General features: G+C 43.4%; 1 protein-coding gene across 4 annotated transcripts in view; it reads right to left on the bottom strand.

Annotated features, from left to right (window-relative positions):
• Positions 1-15397, bottom strand: part of ANO1 (anoctamin 1) — a 197200-nt gene that overhangs the window by 65613 nt on the left and 116190 nt on the right. For all 4 annotated transcript variants that reach the window (XM_075326423.1, XM_075326421.1, XM_075326424.1 and 1 more), the window contains one exon: positions 9191-9520. In XM_075326423.1, the coding sequence (XP_075182538.1) occupies positions 9191-9520 (330 nt within the window). The remainder of the gene's footprint in view (positions 1-9190; positions 9521-15397) is intronic.

Raw genomic sequence — 15397 nt, 5'->3', positions numbered from 1 at the left:
TGAGTCTATACATACAGTGCTATACTGGCACTATCAGGCTGATTCTATACATACAGTGCTATACTGGCACTATCAGGCTGATTCTATACATACAGTGCTATACTGGCACTATCAGGCTGATTCTATACATACAGTGCTATACTGGCACTATCAGGCTGATTCTATACATACAGTGCTATACTGCCACTATAAGGCTGATTCTATACATACAGTGCTATACTGGCACTATCAGGCTGATTCTATACATACAGTGCTATACTGGCGCTATCAGGCTGATTCTATACATACCATTAGTGGTCAGCTTCGGATGTTCAGGTTTTGAAACACAAAAAAGTAAAGTTTATAAAATCATCAGCTTCTTGAGTGACAGCAGCTGAGGATCAGATAATATCTGGGGGGGGGGGGACAGTTATGCTAATTCTACCAGGGGGAGGGGATAACTATAAGTATTATACAATCAATTTACTTTTTCACTAGCAGGACCTGTGTGAGGTCATACTCATGTGACCAGAAGGGGTGGGGCTTCAGCCAACAGAAAAATGTTGCTTTCTGGTATCAGCTTTGTTGGCTGAGGCCCCGCCCATTCTGGTCACATGGGTATGACATCAGCACAGGTCCTGCTAGTGAAAAAGTAAATTGATTATATAATACTTATGCTAATTCTAACGGGGGGGGGGGGGGGGGTGTACCTAGGAATACCCCCCCAGATATTATCTGATCCTCAGCTGCTGTCACTCAAGAAGCTGATGATTTTTTTAAACTTTACTTTGTGTTTCAAAACCTAAATATCCAAGGTGACCACTAAAGGTATGTATAGAATCAGCTTTGTGGTGCATCGTTAGCCGTAGTCATCCTCCATTTATAGTCCCTTATGTCTGTCTTCTACTACATACATATTATACATTAATGTATGTAATTATGTTTTATATATTATAATTATATATATATATATATATATATATATATATATATATATATATATATATATATATATATATATATATATATATATATATACACATACATACACACACACACACACACACACATCTCTATATCCATTTCTTGTTAAAATAATGATATATCATTATTTTAGTAAGAAGGAGGAGGATCAGGTCTGCAGGATAAGAATAAAGAGATATATATTTAGTTTGTGCCTATAGAGATCCCTTTGTGTCTACGGGTCCCATGCTGACTTAACTGTACAATGTTCTTTCCCATTGCAGGGAAAGTGTCATCAGAAAACGATTTGTTTAATTTTTGTGGAATGTATTTGAAGAAAAAAAAAAGTTTGCAATAGCTTTTTTTTGTTCTACGCAATCTTTATTAAAAATAAAACTTAGAAATCTTGGAATTCTCACACCGGACAATGGGTTTTGGGGTTTTTTGGGGTTTTTTTTTACTACAGTCCTGTTTTAGGAAATTCACATCTACATTAGACGCAATAATCAGACCCTGACCTTGTCTTTTGTGTTGAAGCGTTCAATGAGCGTGTGCAAAACTCAAGCAAGGTGAACGGTGACTTCACCTATTGTGAATGGTGAATCGGGGTTATCTACTGTTTTATCATTCACTATACAGGAGGTGGAGGTGAGCTGTGACATCCCTTAGTGTGAATGGTAGATTCAGTGTTATCAGTCCTTATACAGGAGGAGAGCTGTGACATAACCTATTGTAAATGGTGAATTCTGTGTTATCAGCTGAATATGGAGGAGTTATCAGTCATTGAACAGAAGGAGGAGGTGGTGAGTTGTGATATCACCTATTGTTAATGATGGATCCTGTATTATTAGCTGTATATAAGAGGTGTCATTGTACAGGAGGAGGTGGTGTACTGTGACATCACCTATTGTGAATGGTTGATCCTGGATCACCTATACTGTATATAGAGATGTTATCAGTCATTGTACAGAAGGAGGAGGAGGGGAGCTGTGATATCTATTGTGAATGGTGGATTCTATGTTATCTACTGTATATAGAAGGGCTATCCGTCATTGTAATCCTGTCTCTGATAAGGAGCCTGCTGAAAACTATTTTTTAAAGTATGGAGTTTAAAACCAGGTTTGGAAGAAATTGAGGGAACAAACACCCAGTTATAACAATGGGTCTTTTTCGAATGATAGCTTCTTTTACGGCCATGTTCACATTGCATTTGGACCACACATCAGTGGCTCAGTGGGGGCTTCCGTGTGAAGTCCTGATAAAGAGGATTTGGATGAAATTTCCAATGGACCCATTCCCTGTCATGAGGTAGATGGAGTTTCTTTGTGCACCCAGTTGCCTCAGTTTTGGCAGTGTTCACATTCTTGAGGCGAGAACAAAAACCATGGTTGTCAATGGCTTTGATAATGACGCTTATCTTGACGCCCATCCTTAGGATAACCAGTATCCGATCAGTACAGGTAAGACATCTGGCTTCATACACCGTATACTTCTAGGGGCAGTGGGACCTGCTGACAGTTCCGGGGCCAGACCCCCACACTTCTGGAATATCGAAGTCTTAAATATCCCCTTTAAGTAAACAGCAGATAAAAATGATGTTACTTGTGTAAACTAATTACCATGAAGTCGTATAATCTCGATTTCACCGGCTCTAATAAAGCCGGCATTGTTCTTGTTGGCACTGCTGCCCACACGGGGATGTTTATCCTGAGCTCACCTATACGCTGTGCCATGTCCACAAAACCTGCCACGGGCTTAGCGGGATGACACGCATCACGACCCCGAGACAGAAGCGCATCTTTAATTGCCTTTTATTTGATCTCGGGAGAACTTCTAAAAAGGTCCCTTTGTAAAGTGAACGGCTAGTAATGCCCGCTCTGTAAACACCAGCACAAAAGCTGGGCGCGCCTCCAGTAACATGTCCGGTACGTCACCCGAGGGCTTTATACTTATTACACAGAGCCAATCTCACAGATAGCTGGATTTCATTTTACAGGGCAGAGTCGTGAACGCTCCGCACCATTGTCCTCCATCCAGAAAGCATCAACACGGTATAAATGTCCTCGCAGGCCCCATCCACGTGGCCGCGATTCCTATAGGTGCGGCATCCGATTTTTCACGAAATGCCAAATGTACCTACTATAAACTATGGTGGTCTTCACATGAATCATGTTTCCAGGTGAACTACACGGAGAAATCTGGTTTGATTGTGGGTTTTTTTCCCGGCAGCACGGATGACAAGAGTCAATACAAGTCTATGGATCCATGAAAAACACGTAGAGCACACGGATGGCGTCAGTGCACAGTCTGTATGTCATCCGTATTTAACATTGTAAAGTATAGGAGAAGCTTTAGCATTTCATTCCCTCTTTATCCATACAGGAAAAATACGGATGACACCGGTACTGGTTTTTCACATAGGTGTTTTAGACGCACGTGTGAAGGAAGCCATAGATACAAACCCGATTCCAAGATATTCTGCCTTATCCAAAAGCAATTAATCAAGAAATGGAAAGAAACAAAAATGATACTACACAAAAAAAGGTCCTCAGGGTGGAAAATCTGGAGAAAATGGGCAAAAAGCGAACAAAAATGTTGGCACACAAACAACTAGAAGGAAGGAACTCATGATTGTTACAAGGATTGTCATAGGAGACGGGATGCCAACAAGAGAAGATCTGGAGGAAGGTTAAAATGTCAACATATAGGCACAATAAACCAAGGGCCAGGAGACAAAATGGGCCAAGAGAAAAAAAAAAAAAAAAATGGACCAGGAGAAAAATGGACCAGGAGAAAAATGGACCAGGAAAAAAATGGACCAGGAAAAAAATGGACCAGGAAAAAAAAGGACCAGGAAAAAAAATGGACCAGGAAAAAAATGGACCAGGAAAAAAATGGACCAGGAAAAAAATGGACCAGGAAAAAAATGGACCAGGAAAAAAATGGACCAGGAAAAAAATGGACCAGGAAAAAAATGGACCAGGAAAAAAATGGACCAGGAAAAAAATGGACCAGGAAAAAAATGGACCAGGAGAAAGGCCTAGTTATTCTTCAGAATGTTTTTTTTTTTTTAATTTTAAGCAGTCAAATCTACTAATAGAGTCTACTATTGGAAACGGCTTCAGGAAATGCTGCGACTTTTGTGAAGTTTTTTTTATTTTTAACTCTATGTGCAAAGTTTTTTGGTGCAAAACCTCCAAGTTTTTTTTAAGTGCATTTGGACAGCTTCTGCTTACCGTAGCTTATGTCCCGAAATCATCACAAAAGCAACTCTGTGTGCACACACCCTAAAGCAATGTGAAGCTTTTGTGTTTTTTCTTAGCCTTCCGATTGAATGGCGCCTAGTTTGGAGTAAATGCTATCAAGGAACCACTTCATACAAGGGACATGTAAGCGCTCATTTTTTTTTTCTTCCCACCGGAAAGACAACATATGAACAGCACATGGATAAGGAGTCTTCAGTGTATTTTGAACTATTTTTAAGGCATTTTATGGGTTGCACATAATCCTAAGACTATCAGTTGAAAAAGAGTCAACATAACTCTTGTCGTATTCTGGCATGACTACATTGAGTTGTCCTGGTACTTGGGGGGCAGGGGGGGGGGGGGGTAGTAAGATAGTCGGCCCACCAGGGCAGGTTTGAAAATCATTTATCCTGTGTTAGACCCCCCACCTTGTTAATTGGCAGGCTTCTTGTCTGTGCTTAAACTGCACCTCTAAAAGGGTGTGTGACTATAGTAGGTCTAAGGGTTGCAGCCTCCAGGCCCCCAAAACCTTGAGGGGGCTTATGGGTCAAAAAGGACCTTATGAGAAGGCCAACATCATAAAAACTGGTGATACTTAGAGGCTCTGTTGGATATTTAGCATTGAGACCAAAGAACTTCAAGTTTTGCCAATTGTACACCGCCATATGCTTCAGATTTGATGGAGGAAGACTTCATTACAAAAGGTCCATGACACATGGGGGGGGGGGGTGTGTATGTGCCATAATATGGTACCATAGGGACTGCGTGCTGCTGGACTGGCTTCAGTAAAGTCATCCTGTGGATCATACAGATCGGCGCGGACTTCTCATTGGTGCAAGGGTCCAAGAGATTGGGGGGGCCAATTACCACCTCCAAAGCAGGTGTTGTGCATTTTAATGAGCTCTGAGGACACAAAGGTCCCATATACTGTTCTTACCCAGGGGCCCGCAATGGTCTGTGTCCGCCAATAGATCAGATCTTTTACAATGGAGTGTGTATATTAAAGGGAACCTGTCAGCAGAAATTTCCCCTAAAACCTCACAGATTCCCCCTCTGCAGCTCGTGGGCTGCATTCTAGAAAGGTCCCTGTTATTATTGGGCCCCCTTTCTGACCAAAAAAAAGAGTTTATAAAGAGGTACCTTTTTGGCTTCGGATTCTATAAATCAGACACGGGGGCGGGCAGCCTGATGGCCGTTATTCTGCCTCCTGGTCCTGTATGCCGCCCCCATCGCTGATTTCCATACTTTTGGACGCCGCCCACTGCTCCAGCCATCCCCGCGCATGCCCAGTGCCAGTCTCACGGGACTGAGCACTGTGACTGCTGGTGACGTGTGCGCAGGCAAGTGATTATGGGCGGGGCTGTGATTGTTATCAGCAAGTACCCGCCCATAATCTCGTGAGCGCGCAGACCTCTCCAGCGTCACACTGTGCTCAGTGTAGATGCTAGACTGTATGGGCTGCTTCCAGGGATGACGTCCCTTTGTCACGTGATAGGGGCGTGTTCAAAATACTATCACGTGACAAAGGGATGTCATACCTGGAAGCAGCCCATACAGTCTAGCATCTACACTGAGCACAGTGTGACGCTGGAGAGGTCTGCGCGCTCACGAGATTATGGGCGGGTACTTGCTGATAACAATCACAGCCCCGCCCATAATCACTTGCCTGCGCACACGTCACCAGCAGTCACAGTGCTCAGTCCCGTGAGACTGGCACTGGGCATGCGCGGGGATGGCTGGAGCAGTGGGCGGCGTCCAAAAGTATGGAAATCAGCGATGGGGGCGGCATACAGGACCAGGGGGCAGAATAACGGCCATCAGGCTGCCCGCCCCCGTGTCTGATTTATAGAATCCGAAGCCAAAAAGGTACCTCTTTATAAACTCTTTTTTTTGGTCAGAAAGGGGGCCCAATAATAACAGGGACCTTTCTAGAATGCAGCCCACGAGCTGCAGAGGGGGAATCTGTGAGGTTTTAGGGGAAATTTCTGCTGACAGGTTCCCTTTAAAAAATAAAATTACCAAAAAATATGTATATTTATATATTTTTTTTATTTTGATATGGCTGCATGCATGAGCATTTACTTGTAAAAAAAGAAAAGAAAATATTATTCTTAGCTTTGCAGCGAGCAGGCGAGGTTTTATTTGGCAAAATTGTCCCAGAACAATGGAACAGTTTCATCATCGCTCATTCGGCACCTACGACGTGTCCCACACTGAGCAATAAGCGATCACACGCTGCGTAGTTTAGCGATGATTTGGATTTATTAAGCTCTAATGTCTCCACTAACCGATGGAGATTACAGGAGTCATCGTGACTGCCGAAAACCACAAGACCAATGGAGGAAAATAAATAAGAAAGAGGGAAATCGCCCTGAGGGTGCATTGAATTTTTTGATAAGCAGGTGGCCCTGAGGGGCTAAAGGACAGGAGCATCTCCAGCCACCGACGGTCATGACACAGTATATTACTTCTAAAGTTAGCAAGCTGTAAAAACTCCACATGACTTGGAGAAGTGCAAACATTTGCAAGCGTGCCTGCTGTCTGCCGACCTGCCAGAAAGTAAGAGGAGCCGCACCGTGACTTCATGTCTACCATGATAGATGGGCGTTAGCTAAATTATAGGGAGAAAACTGTTCAGCTGCAGAATAGACAGCACTTTATACTAGTCCAGACATGGACAAACCTAAGAAAATGTTTAAAAAAAATAGCTATTAAAAAAAAGAAAAACTAAAATGTATATGTATGTATGTATGTATGTATGTATGTATGTATGTATGTATGTATGTATGTATGTATGTATGTATGTATAATATTATATATATATATATATATATATATATATATATATATATATATATATATATATATATATATATATATATATATATATATATATATATATATATATATATTTTACACTACATAAAAAAAATAATGTAAGTAATAAATAATAGAGAAGGACAGGGGAAAAAAGGAAGGAAGGGGGGGGTCAGGGGGAAAAAATTAAACAGGACTGGGTGAAAAAAGAAAAGGAAACGACAGGGGGTAAAAAAGAAAAGGAAAGGACAGGGGGGAAAAGAAGAGGAAATGAAAGGACGGGGGGGGGGAAGAGGAAAGGATGGGGAAAAAAAATAAAAGGGAAAAAAAAGGAAAGTAGAAAGGAAAAAAGAAAGGAAAGAAAGTTCAATATGGTTTTCAAGCACTAGCGATTGAAAGTTACCGTTGACCTATAGTCACGTGGACACCAGCAGTTTCTCTACTTTAGTTATTAATGGAATATGGCTGTAACTGAAAGGAAATTCATCCCATTGATTGAATACATAAAGCGTTATCCTACAATACAATTCTCCGCGATCAAAGAATGGACACTAAGGTGACCGGCTTATGGGATTATCGCCAATATCCATGTAAGCCATTCATTCTCTTTTGCTTTTTGACTACACAGAGAACAGGAGACGTTGACTGTTGTGCGGGGAGTGTTCAAGGAGATAGATCTTCATATTTCATATACTGTACGTAGGTCTATAGACGATCCAGTGTTGGAGACAATATATTCTGCCTACAGGGCCCCATTTCCACGGCTATGATCCTTCACAAAGCGTATAATAAAATATTGCATTGGCTTGAGTTAATCCAAGGTAAACACCTCACCTACCAATATGTTCTGGAGAAGTCATTATCTTTAGTAAAGACGGAATAAAACCGGTATAGTTAGAGGTTTGTAGACAATGAGGCCCACCCAAGGTTCCCACGACTCGCAATTACTGCACTAGAGAGGGCTTCTTTGCTAATAGTGGTATTTGTTTTTTACATTTACTCACACTTCATGGGCATTTAGGGGATCAATGGCCCCCTTCTTAGTCCTATATAGGCCCCCAGAGGTTGGACATTGGCTTTTGGAGACTGTGAAGAGTGACATGGGGCATAGACAAGGCGACCAGTACACTTCTCCCTACACAGGATCAGAAACAAAGTATGTTCGTTCAATGGACTGAAGTCGTTCCAAAACTGTTCAAGTCACTGGAGAACTATTTGTGCCATTACTGGAAAAGACAAGAGCCTATAGGAAAGCTGAAACGTTATCCTCACATTAAAAGGTCATGATTTGCCACATGGCGCAGTAGGTCTTGTTATTTGTAAAGTGCTCTAACACCTTGAGCAGCTATTTGGCCAGCAGCTATTTCTCCTTACCTCTCTATACACATACATGTTCAGTTCAGCAGAGCATGCAAGTGTGGCGAGTGGAGCCACTGCCAGACTCCGCAGTTGGCGACTTACTCCACCCGTGAAATTCCACCCGACGGACCCTTCTTTCCCCAAGCATAGATTACCACATCCATGCTTTGTGGTCCAGGTAAGGACCGCCATAGGTCTCCTGACCCAAACTTGACAGATTCCTAGGAATATATAAGGCGGCTTAGTTTTTGCCAGGAGACAGTCAATCTGTGCATTGTTGTTCATAAAGGAAACCTTCCTGTAATTGGAAGAGAGAGTAAGGAGGCACACAAATTAGATGGTGAACTGATCCTGCAGAATCTGTTGGGTTTGGCCGATGTATGGGCACATTTATCATTGCGGTTAATCAACCTAATTTAATGATTACGCACTACACACACACAATCCTAACAAAGAAGGTGGGTGATGTACAATGTGGACTCGCTAAACGAAGCCAACGAAGCCTACCATCCAGAAACCTGGCACCAAGACTCAGAGACACACCTGGTTAGAAGAAACTTATCTGATCTCCGTTCAGACTTATCGGTACAGTTAGGAAGCAGGGAGTGGAGCATTTTTATCAGCTGGGTGTATTGTAACTGAAATTCCACCAGAAATATTGTGATTAATAAGCCAACAATGAGGTGACTAATACACACCTTCTGTATTGTCGTCTAATCACTAAGCATTAAATCTGTCACAACTGGTCAAACCTTCTGCTTGGTGCCATTGTGCGTAATGAACAGATTTATTTATGGATCCACCAGAGGCTCAATATTACATCTTACCTCTTCATCCTTCTCCAGTTCCAGACCGGTCTCCATCAGGTTACCCTCATACTCTTCTCTACGGAACCTCTTGTCATCTTCGTGATAATCAATCTTAGGTTCGGTTTCTGCAAATTCTACGTCACCAGTTCCCCCAGGAAGGTGATGACTGTCTTTACTCCGAGACATGTGCAATGAGTTGCTGTGGAGGGACCTTCTACTTGGCGTTCTGTTACCTGAAGACTTTTTGTAGGTATAGGCCAGAATGTAATCCACTTTCCTCTGGCCATCTCTGAAGCACAAACCATGTTTGCAGGCAGAGTCCTGATCGGCACCCAGAGAGTTCAACAACTGCAAAGAAGGAGAAGAAAAAAAATATATTATAACTAGGCAGTGGGAAAGTCAACATATAATTACGTAGGCTACTAATGAAGGTTGGGCTAGTGCCACAGAATCTATAATGAATTGGTCTTGGAGTGGGACCGGATACATGAGGACAGGGTTGGGACTGAATAACTTCTAGATGTCCCATCCAACTGGTGCAAAGAGTGCATTATGGCCAAAACACCCAAGAGAGACCGTACTTTTCTACATGTCCGATGAGGTCCTTCGCAACGCCAAGACTGGAAATGGGAGAATTGAAAATTTGGTGGAAACAATATGGTGCACCACCTTCACAAAATGCAAGGTTAGGACAAAAATCCGTAAATTTTCTTGTCAATATTTGTCGCCACAGCACAGGTAATAGCTCTACTATCAAACTCCTAAAAGAGGCACCTTAAAAAGGTGTCCACAAAACATGTAGAAGTACACGAAACACAAGTAGTTGTGGTTTCCATGGATGGTCAGCATGGTGACAATCAGAGGTCTACCTGCGGTATGTTTGATTTTACCACAATGAGCTCCCTATTCGAGCCAAGATAAGAAAAATATAAAAAGGATGTAAGGTCATTCCAGCACAATGGTATTGATACAAACTTCTCGCCTACCAGTCCGCACCTTTCTAACCTTATCATGACGACTATGTTATCTGCGTTCTATGTCTGCCGATTGGCCATATTAGTCTTGGCATTCAGCAAACAAACCCTTAATAGGAGTTCCCAATTCCAGTTGATGGTCCATTATCCATAGCAACAAATTAATTTTCTTCTACGCAATTCACAAAATTTTGGTTTTGACTACTAAAGTCAGGTCTGCAGTAGTTCGGATACATTTACATTGGATGATTACTGGGAAAGAGCATTCATACATGTCTTGATAAAATCGGTCTGTCTAAGCAGCCTGCTAATTTCCCGACGAACAAGCGAAACCACTCGTTTTCTGGGTGAAATTATTTTTAAAAATTATCGTTCTCGACATTACATGTACTGTGTAACCAGCATGTGCTGCCGAGAACAATGCTATTCTATCAGCGCAGAATTATCTATTACCAAATGTACTTAAAGCAAGAAAACATAGAATGGTAGTGTTGGAAGGGACCTCAAAAGCCATCAGATCCAACCCCCTGCAAGTACAGGTTTTCTTAAGTCAACCCAGCTATATGTTTATCCAGCTTCCGCTTGAAAATTTCCATTGATTGAGACCTCACTACCTCCTGTGGTTACCCGTGGCCAGCCAACTTAAATGATTGCTGATCAGCATGTGTAAACCCAACCATAGTCTTCAGCTTTGATCACAGATGGGAGCAGTGGTCGGTTTTTGGAATTCAAAAGTCATAGTGGTTATCGGCGACTCAACTAGATCCTAGGCACTAAATTATGGAAAAAGATGGCCCCACACTTTAGACTACTGTCACATGAACACTTGTGTGACGCCCTGGCAAAACCAGGTAGTCACACAATAGGCCCCGCATAACACCTTCCGTCACCTAGGTTACACACAGCCGACCTGAAACCCTAGTCACCACCCCTTCAGGGCAAGACAGGCACACCAGTGGGCGGGACCAGGCTGTTAGGAAACGCCCACCTTGGGGTCTAGACAGCCCGGGGTGGGAAAAGAGTCAGTCTAAAGCAGATTAAGTAGTAGTTCAAGTTGAGAGGAGTGGAGGCTGGAGCTAGGTGTAGCTGCAGCGGAGGAGAAGCTCAAGTTGAAAGGTACCAGGGTCGGAGCCCTGGTACCTTGGCTAGGTGGCACACAGTGGTCTCCGTCAGCAGGAGACGGGAAGATGGCTCGGCAGATCCGAGGAGGACCGGAACAGGGTTGGAGTCCGCCGGTACAGACACCGGAGACCAATCGGAAACCATGCACAGAGGGGGTACCCGGACCCTGAAGCCAGGACCGGAACCAACGGCCTAGCTAATCAACCGATTGAGGCCAGGATTATAGGTCCTGTCCCAAACAAAGTCCCAAAAGCAGACAACCACCCACAGAGAGGGATAGGGCAACCGCCAGGGACCATAGATCCCACGGGTCAGTGTCAGCGGGCACGGCTCCTCAGGCACACAGAAAGCCAGGAGCGGACTCTCGTGTTCCATACCGGGAAGACTAAAACACACAACCACAACCAGTGCAGAGGAAAAGACGGCGACCACTAGCCTGGGTGGGGGATCAGAGTACAACCGGCCGTGGTGGCCGGCCACCAGCACCTTGGTTTACCAAAAGACTCTTGTGATTCATTTAATTGTGAGTAACCAAACATCCCCTGGTCCATCCGGGCGCGCAAGCCCCTGCCATCACCATACCCTGCACAGAGACACTGGGCCCCGGGGCAACCATCCCTACCCACAGAGGGGTTAACATCCGACTGCCACTACATCGCCCCCGGGTATCTCACAACAGCAGCGGTGGTGTCCCACTTCACAACACACTGTGGGTGGCGTCACAAACTAAATACGGCCAAGGCCGTACAACTACGTCCCCCCTTTTCATTCGGCGCGTTTGCGTGACCCCCGGGTCTGGTGGATCCCTCGAGCCACACAGCGGGTCCGGATCCGAGCAGCGCCGGCTGCTGGCACACTTGTTCGCTCAAAAACTATCCCTACAGATGGCTTAGCGTGCACATATTCTCAAAAGTGAGGAGGTGGTAGGCCACCTCCATAGATTTCTAGCCAGGATTTATCTCTAGGAAGGATGAAAGGATTGGGCATATTGAATCGTACAGCCCAATATCTGCTAGGGCATCTGGACACCCCTCGTACTCTTTAGATAGTCAGTTCTGCTGAAATCTTCATGCTAGTTCTACAATAGTCTGATGTTTATGGGCACATTAAAGCTCTAATTTGGTTTTATGACTTTGGGTTTGCTCACATCTGGATATAATAAAATTGCTCCGATTTTCATCCAGGAGAGTAGGACGAATTAAATCTGTATGTCATGCAACTGAGCAATTTTTTTCTTGTCTATGCATTTTTTTTTCCTCAGCAGCTATTATTCAAACATTCTATTTACAGTGCTCTATGCTGCAGAATAGCAACGTATCCGTAAAAAATCGTCAGCATATTGATGGTCGGTGTGAAGTCCGATTTTTTTTTCTCTTATCCATTGACGAGTCTCGTTGTGTTATACCACCATACTGAGATCTCTAGCTGAAAACAGCTGAGGAAAACCCTCTCAGCCTTGTTTGACATTGGTGTGCGTGCAATTTTTTTTTAAAATTGGATTGCACTCTGCGTATACATACACACACACAGAAGTGAGCAAACCCTTAGGTCGCTTTCACACTGCGTTGTGATCATTCAGTGGTCCCATCGGGACTTCTATCCAAACCCCCACGCAATGTGGGTTTCGGACCCATGCGCCAATGGGGCCACTGACTATAACGGAGCAAAGACGGAGTCACCATGTGCTCTGCCTTGCACAATTTTCGGGAGTATACACTTTCTAGAGGTGGACATCCAGACGTTAACTGTGTCTGGGTGTCCGCCTCCAATAAGCATATACTCTCGAAAATTGTGCAAGATAGTGCAGAAGGAGTCACCGTGTGCTCTATTATAGTCAATGGTCCCGTCGGCACTTGCGTCCGGAACCTGTTTTGCCGGGGGGTTCAGACGGAAGCCCCGATGGGACCACTCAACGGGGAAAGGAACGCAATGTGAAAGGGGTCTTAGGCTCAGGCTACACGGCGACTTTGGTCTCAATACAGATTGCACTGTTGAAAGATCGCCGTATCTGATGCCAAATCGCAACACGGCGCAGTGAAAGTAGTTGTATTGCAATGTGCAAAAAACAACTTGTTCCAGCTTTTTATTTTGCACCTTCCAACGTGACCTCATCCGCTTGCACATACAGTGACTTGTGCCGCTGTCAATGTCGCCATGTAGTCCCAATCTGGAGAGGTGCAGAGCACATCATAATGTTGGATGCTGAAATGTGGCAGCATTACAACCACCTGAAACCATCCATAGTCAGTGAAGACTAGACATGTAGAGGCAAAATAACTATCCAGAAGAAGGTAGTCCGCTGTAAATTAAGATTTGCCTTTGTAAATTCTCATGTGAGAATGCCTTTAGATTACGCAATTACTTTTAAGACCCCGTTTACCATTTTCTAAGGAGCAGGTGTTAATTAAAAAAAAGTTCTCCACTATTTCAAAAACAAAACGCAAAAAGTTTAGGCTAGCCTGGAACATCTCTAAATTCCTTAATATGTGGGCTTGTCCAGACTTTCCACAGGGAAGGGAAAATTATCTTTTTAAAGAATGGAGGGAGAAAGGGATTAGAACTAAAAAAAAACATGATACAGAACGGAGATGGATGAGGAGTGAGGAGTGGAGAGTGAAGTATGACTTGCGCCCATTCCAGACTCCAGTATGAGCAGGTGAAACAAGGGATATTGAATAAACTACACAACATAAATAACGAATATGAGGCAAATCAGATGGATGCGATCATATTAAGGGATATCAGTGTCACAAATATATCAAGTCTTTATGAGAGAAGTGTTTGTCCCTAAGGCTAGGTTCACATTTCCGTTTATGATCAGTCACAATCCACCGCTCTGATAAACGCAATCCATTTGTCGGATTCCGTTGTTTGCCATAGACTTGTATGAGCGGCGGATTGAGACTGATGCCCTTGCGTTGCACCCTCCGCCCGACTGATCAGTCATGGAACGACTGACCGTCGGGCGGCAGGAACGCAGCCTGTAATGTTTTTTGAGCAGCGGAATCCTTTTGATTTCACTGCGCATGCTCTCTCTCGGCGGCCGAACGATCAGCTAATCGTCCGGCCGCCGGCTTCTGTGAGCAATCAGCTGATCTCTCACAGAAGCCAGACGCCGGGCAATCAGCTGATCGCTCTAAAAAGCCGGCCAATCAGCTGATCGCTCTCAAAAGCTGGCCGCCGGCTATTGTGAACGATCACCCGTTTTACAACGGAATCCGCTTTCTCGTGACAATGAATTCCAATTCTTGTCACCCGTTGTACAACGCATCAGTCACAAGCGTCAAACAACGCATGTGACTGATGGAAAACAATGGAAATATGAACCTAGCCTTACATATCAGGTAAAATTTTGGAAGGGTGGGCAAGGCAGTTGGGAGATCAAGAGGGGGAGGAGAAGATCTTGAAAGGATGGATGGTGTTGAGGAAGAAGATTGTGAATGAGAACTTAAGGGATACCCAATTCAGGCTCATGTATAGAGCCTTAGAAACACACAAGGTCCAAAAACATATTAAATTAGCCTTCAAAGAAGCAACTATGTCACAGAAAGCACCCTAAGGTAAACTACCTGGGTATTTTGAAGAAACGCTAAGAAATAAATTCAAGGTTTTTTCATTCCATCATTTTTTATTTTTTATTCAAACAAACACCACACCACAAAGGAGATTATGTTACATCCAAAAAACTGTCACAGGTTAGAAAGGTTTGGCAATACATATCCTGCTATGCAGTAATCATCAATTTTTTTAAATTTTAGTTTTTGATATATATATATATATGGTTTGATTCATACAGTGCAGCGGCTTATCATACTGGCAAAAAAGGTATTAAATTTTTGCCTCTGAAAATATCAATTAACCGGCTGATTTTTACATGTAAAAAGCAGTAATAGGGGACATGAAATATCGGCCTCTATTTTGTGGACATATATCTAAACATAACACCAAAGGACTAGGGGAGAAACTTCCATACCAAATAGTCTAATATTATGTTCAAAATACCTCACTGGCAAAAACAATTTTTTTATATACTACTAACAGCCGATAAATAGATAATACTAGCGGTTTCACCTAGGTTTAGGCATAGAAGCAGTGACACACTGATAGCCTTATATGTCCGACAAATGTC

Source organism: Anomaloglossus baeobatrachus, chromosome 10, assembly GCF_048569485.1.
Source record: "Anomaloglossus baeobatrachus isolate aAnoBae1 chromosome 10, aAnoBae1.hap1, whole genome shotgun sequence".
Classification (NCBI taxonomy): Eukaryota; Metazoa; Chordata; class Amphibia; order Anura; family Aromobatidae; genus Anomaloglossus; species Anomaloglossus baeobatrachus.
This window is presented reverse-complemented; position numbering and strand designations above follow the sequence as displayed.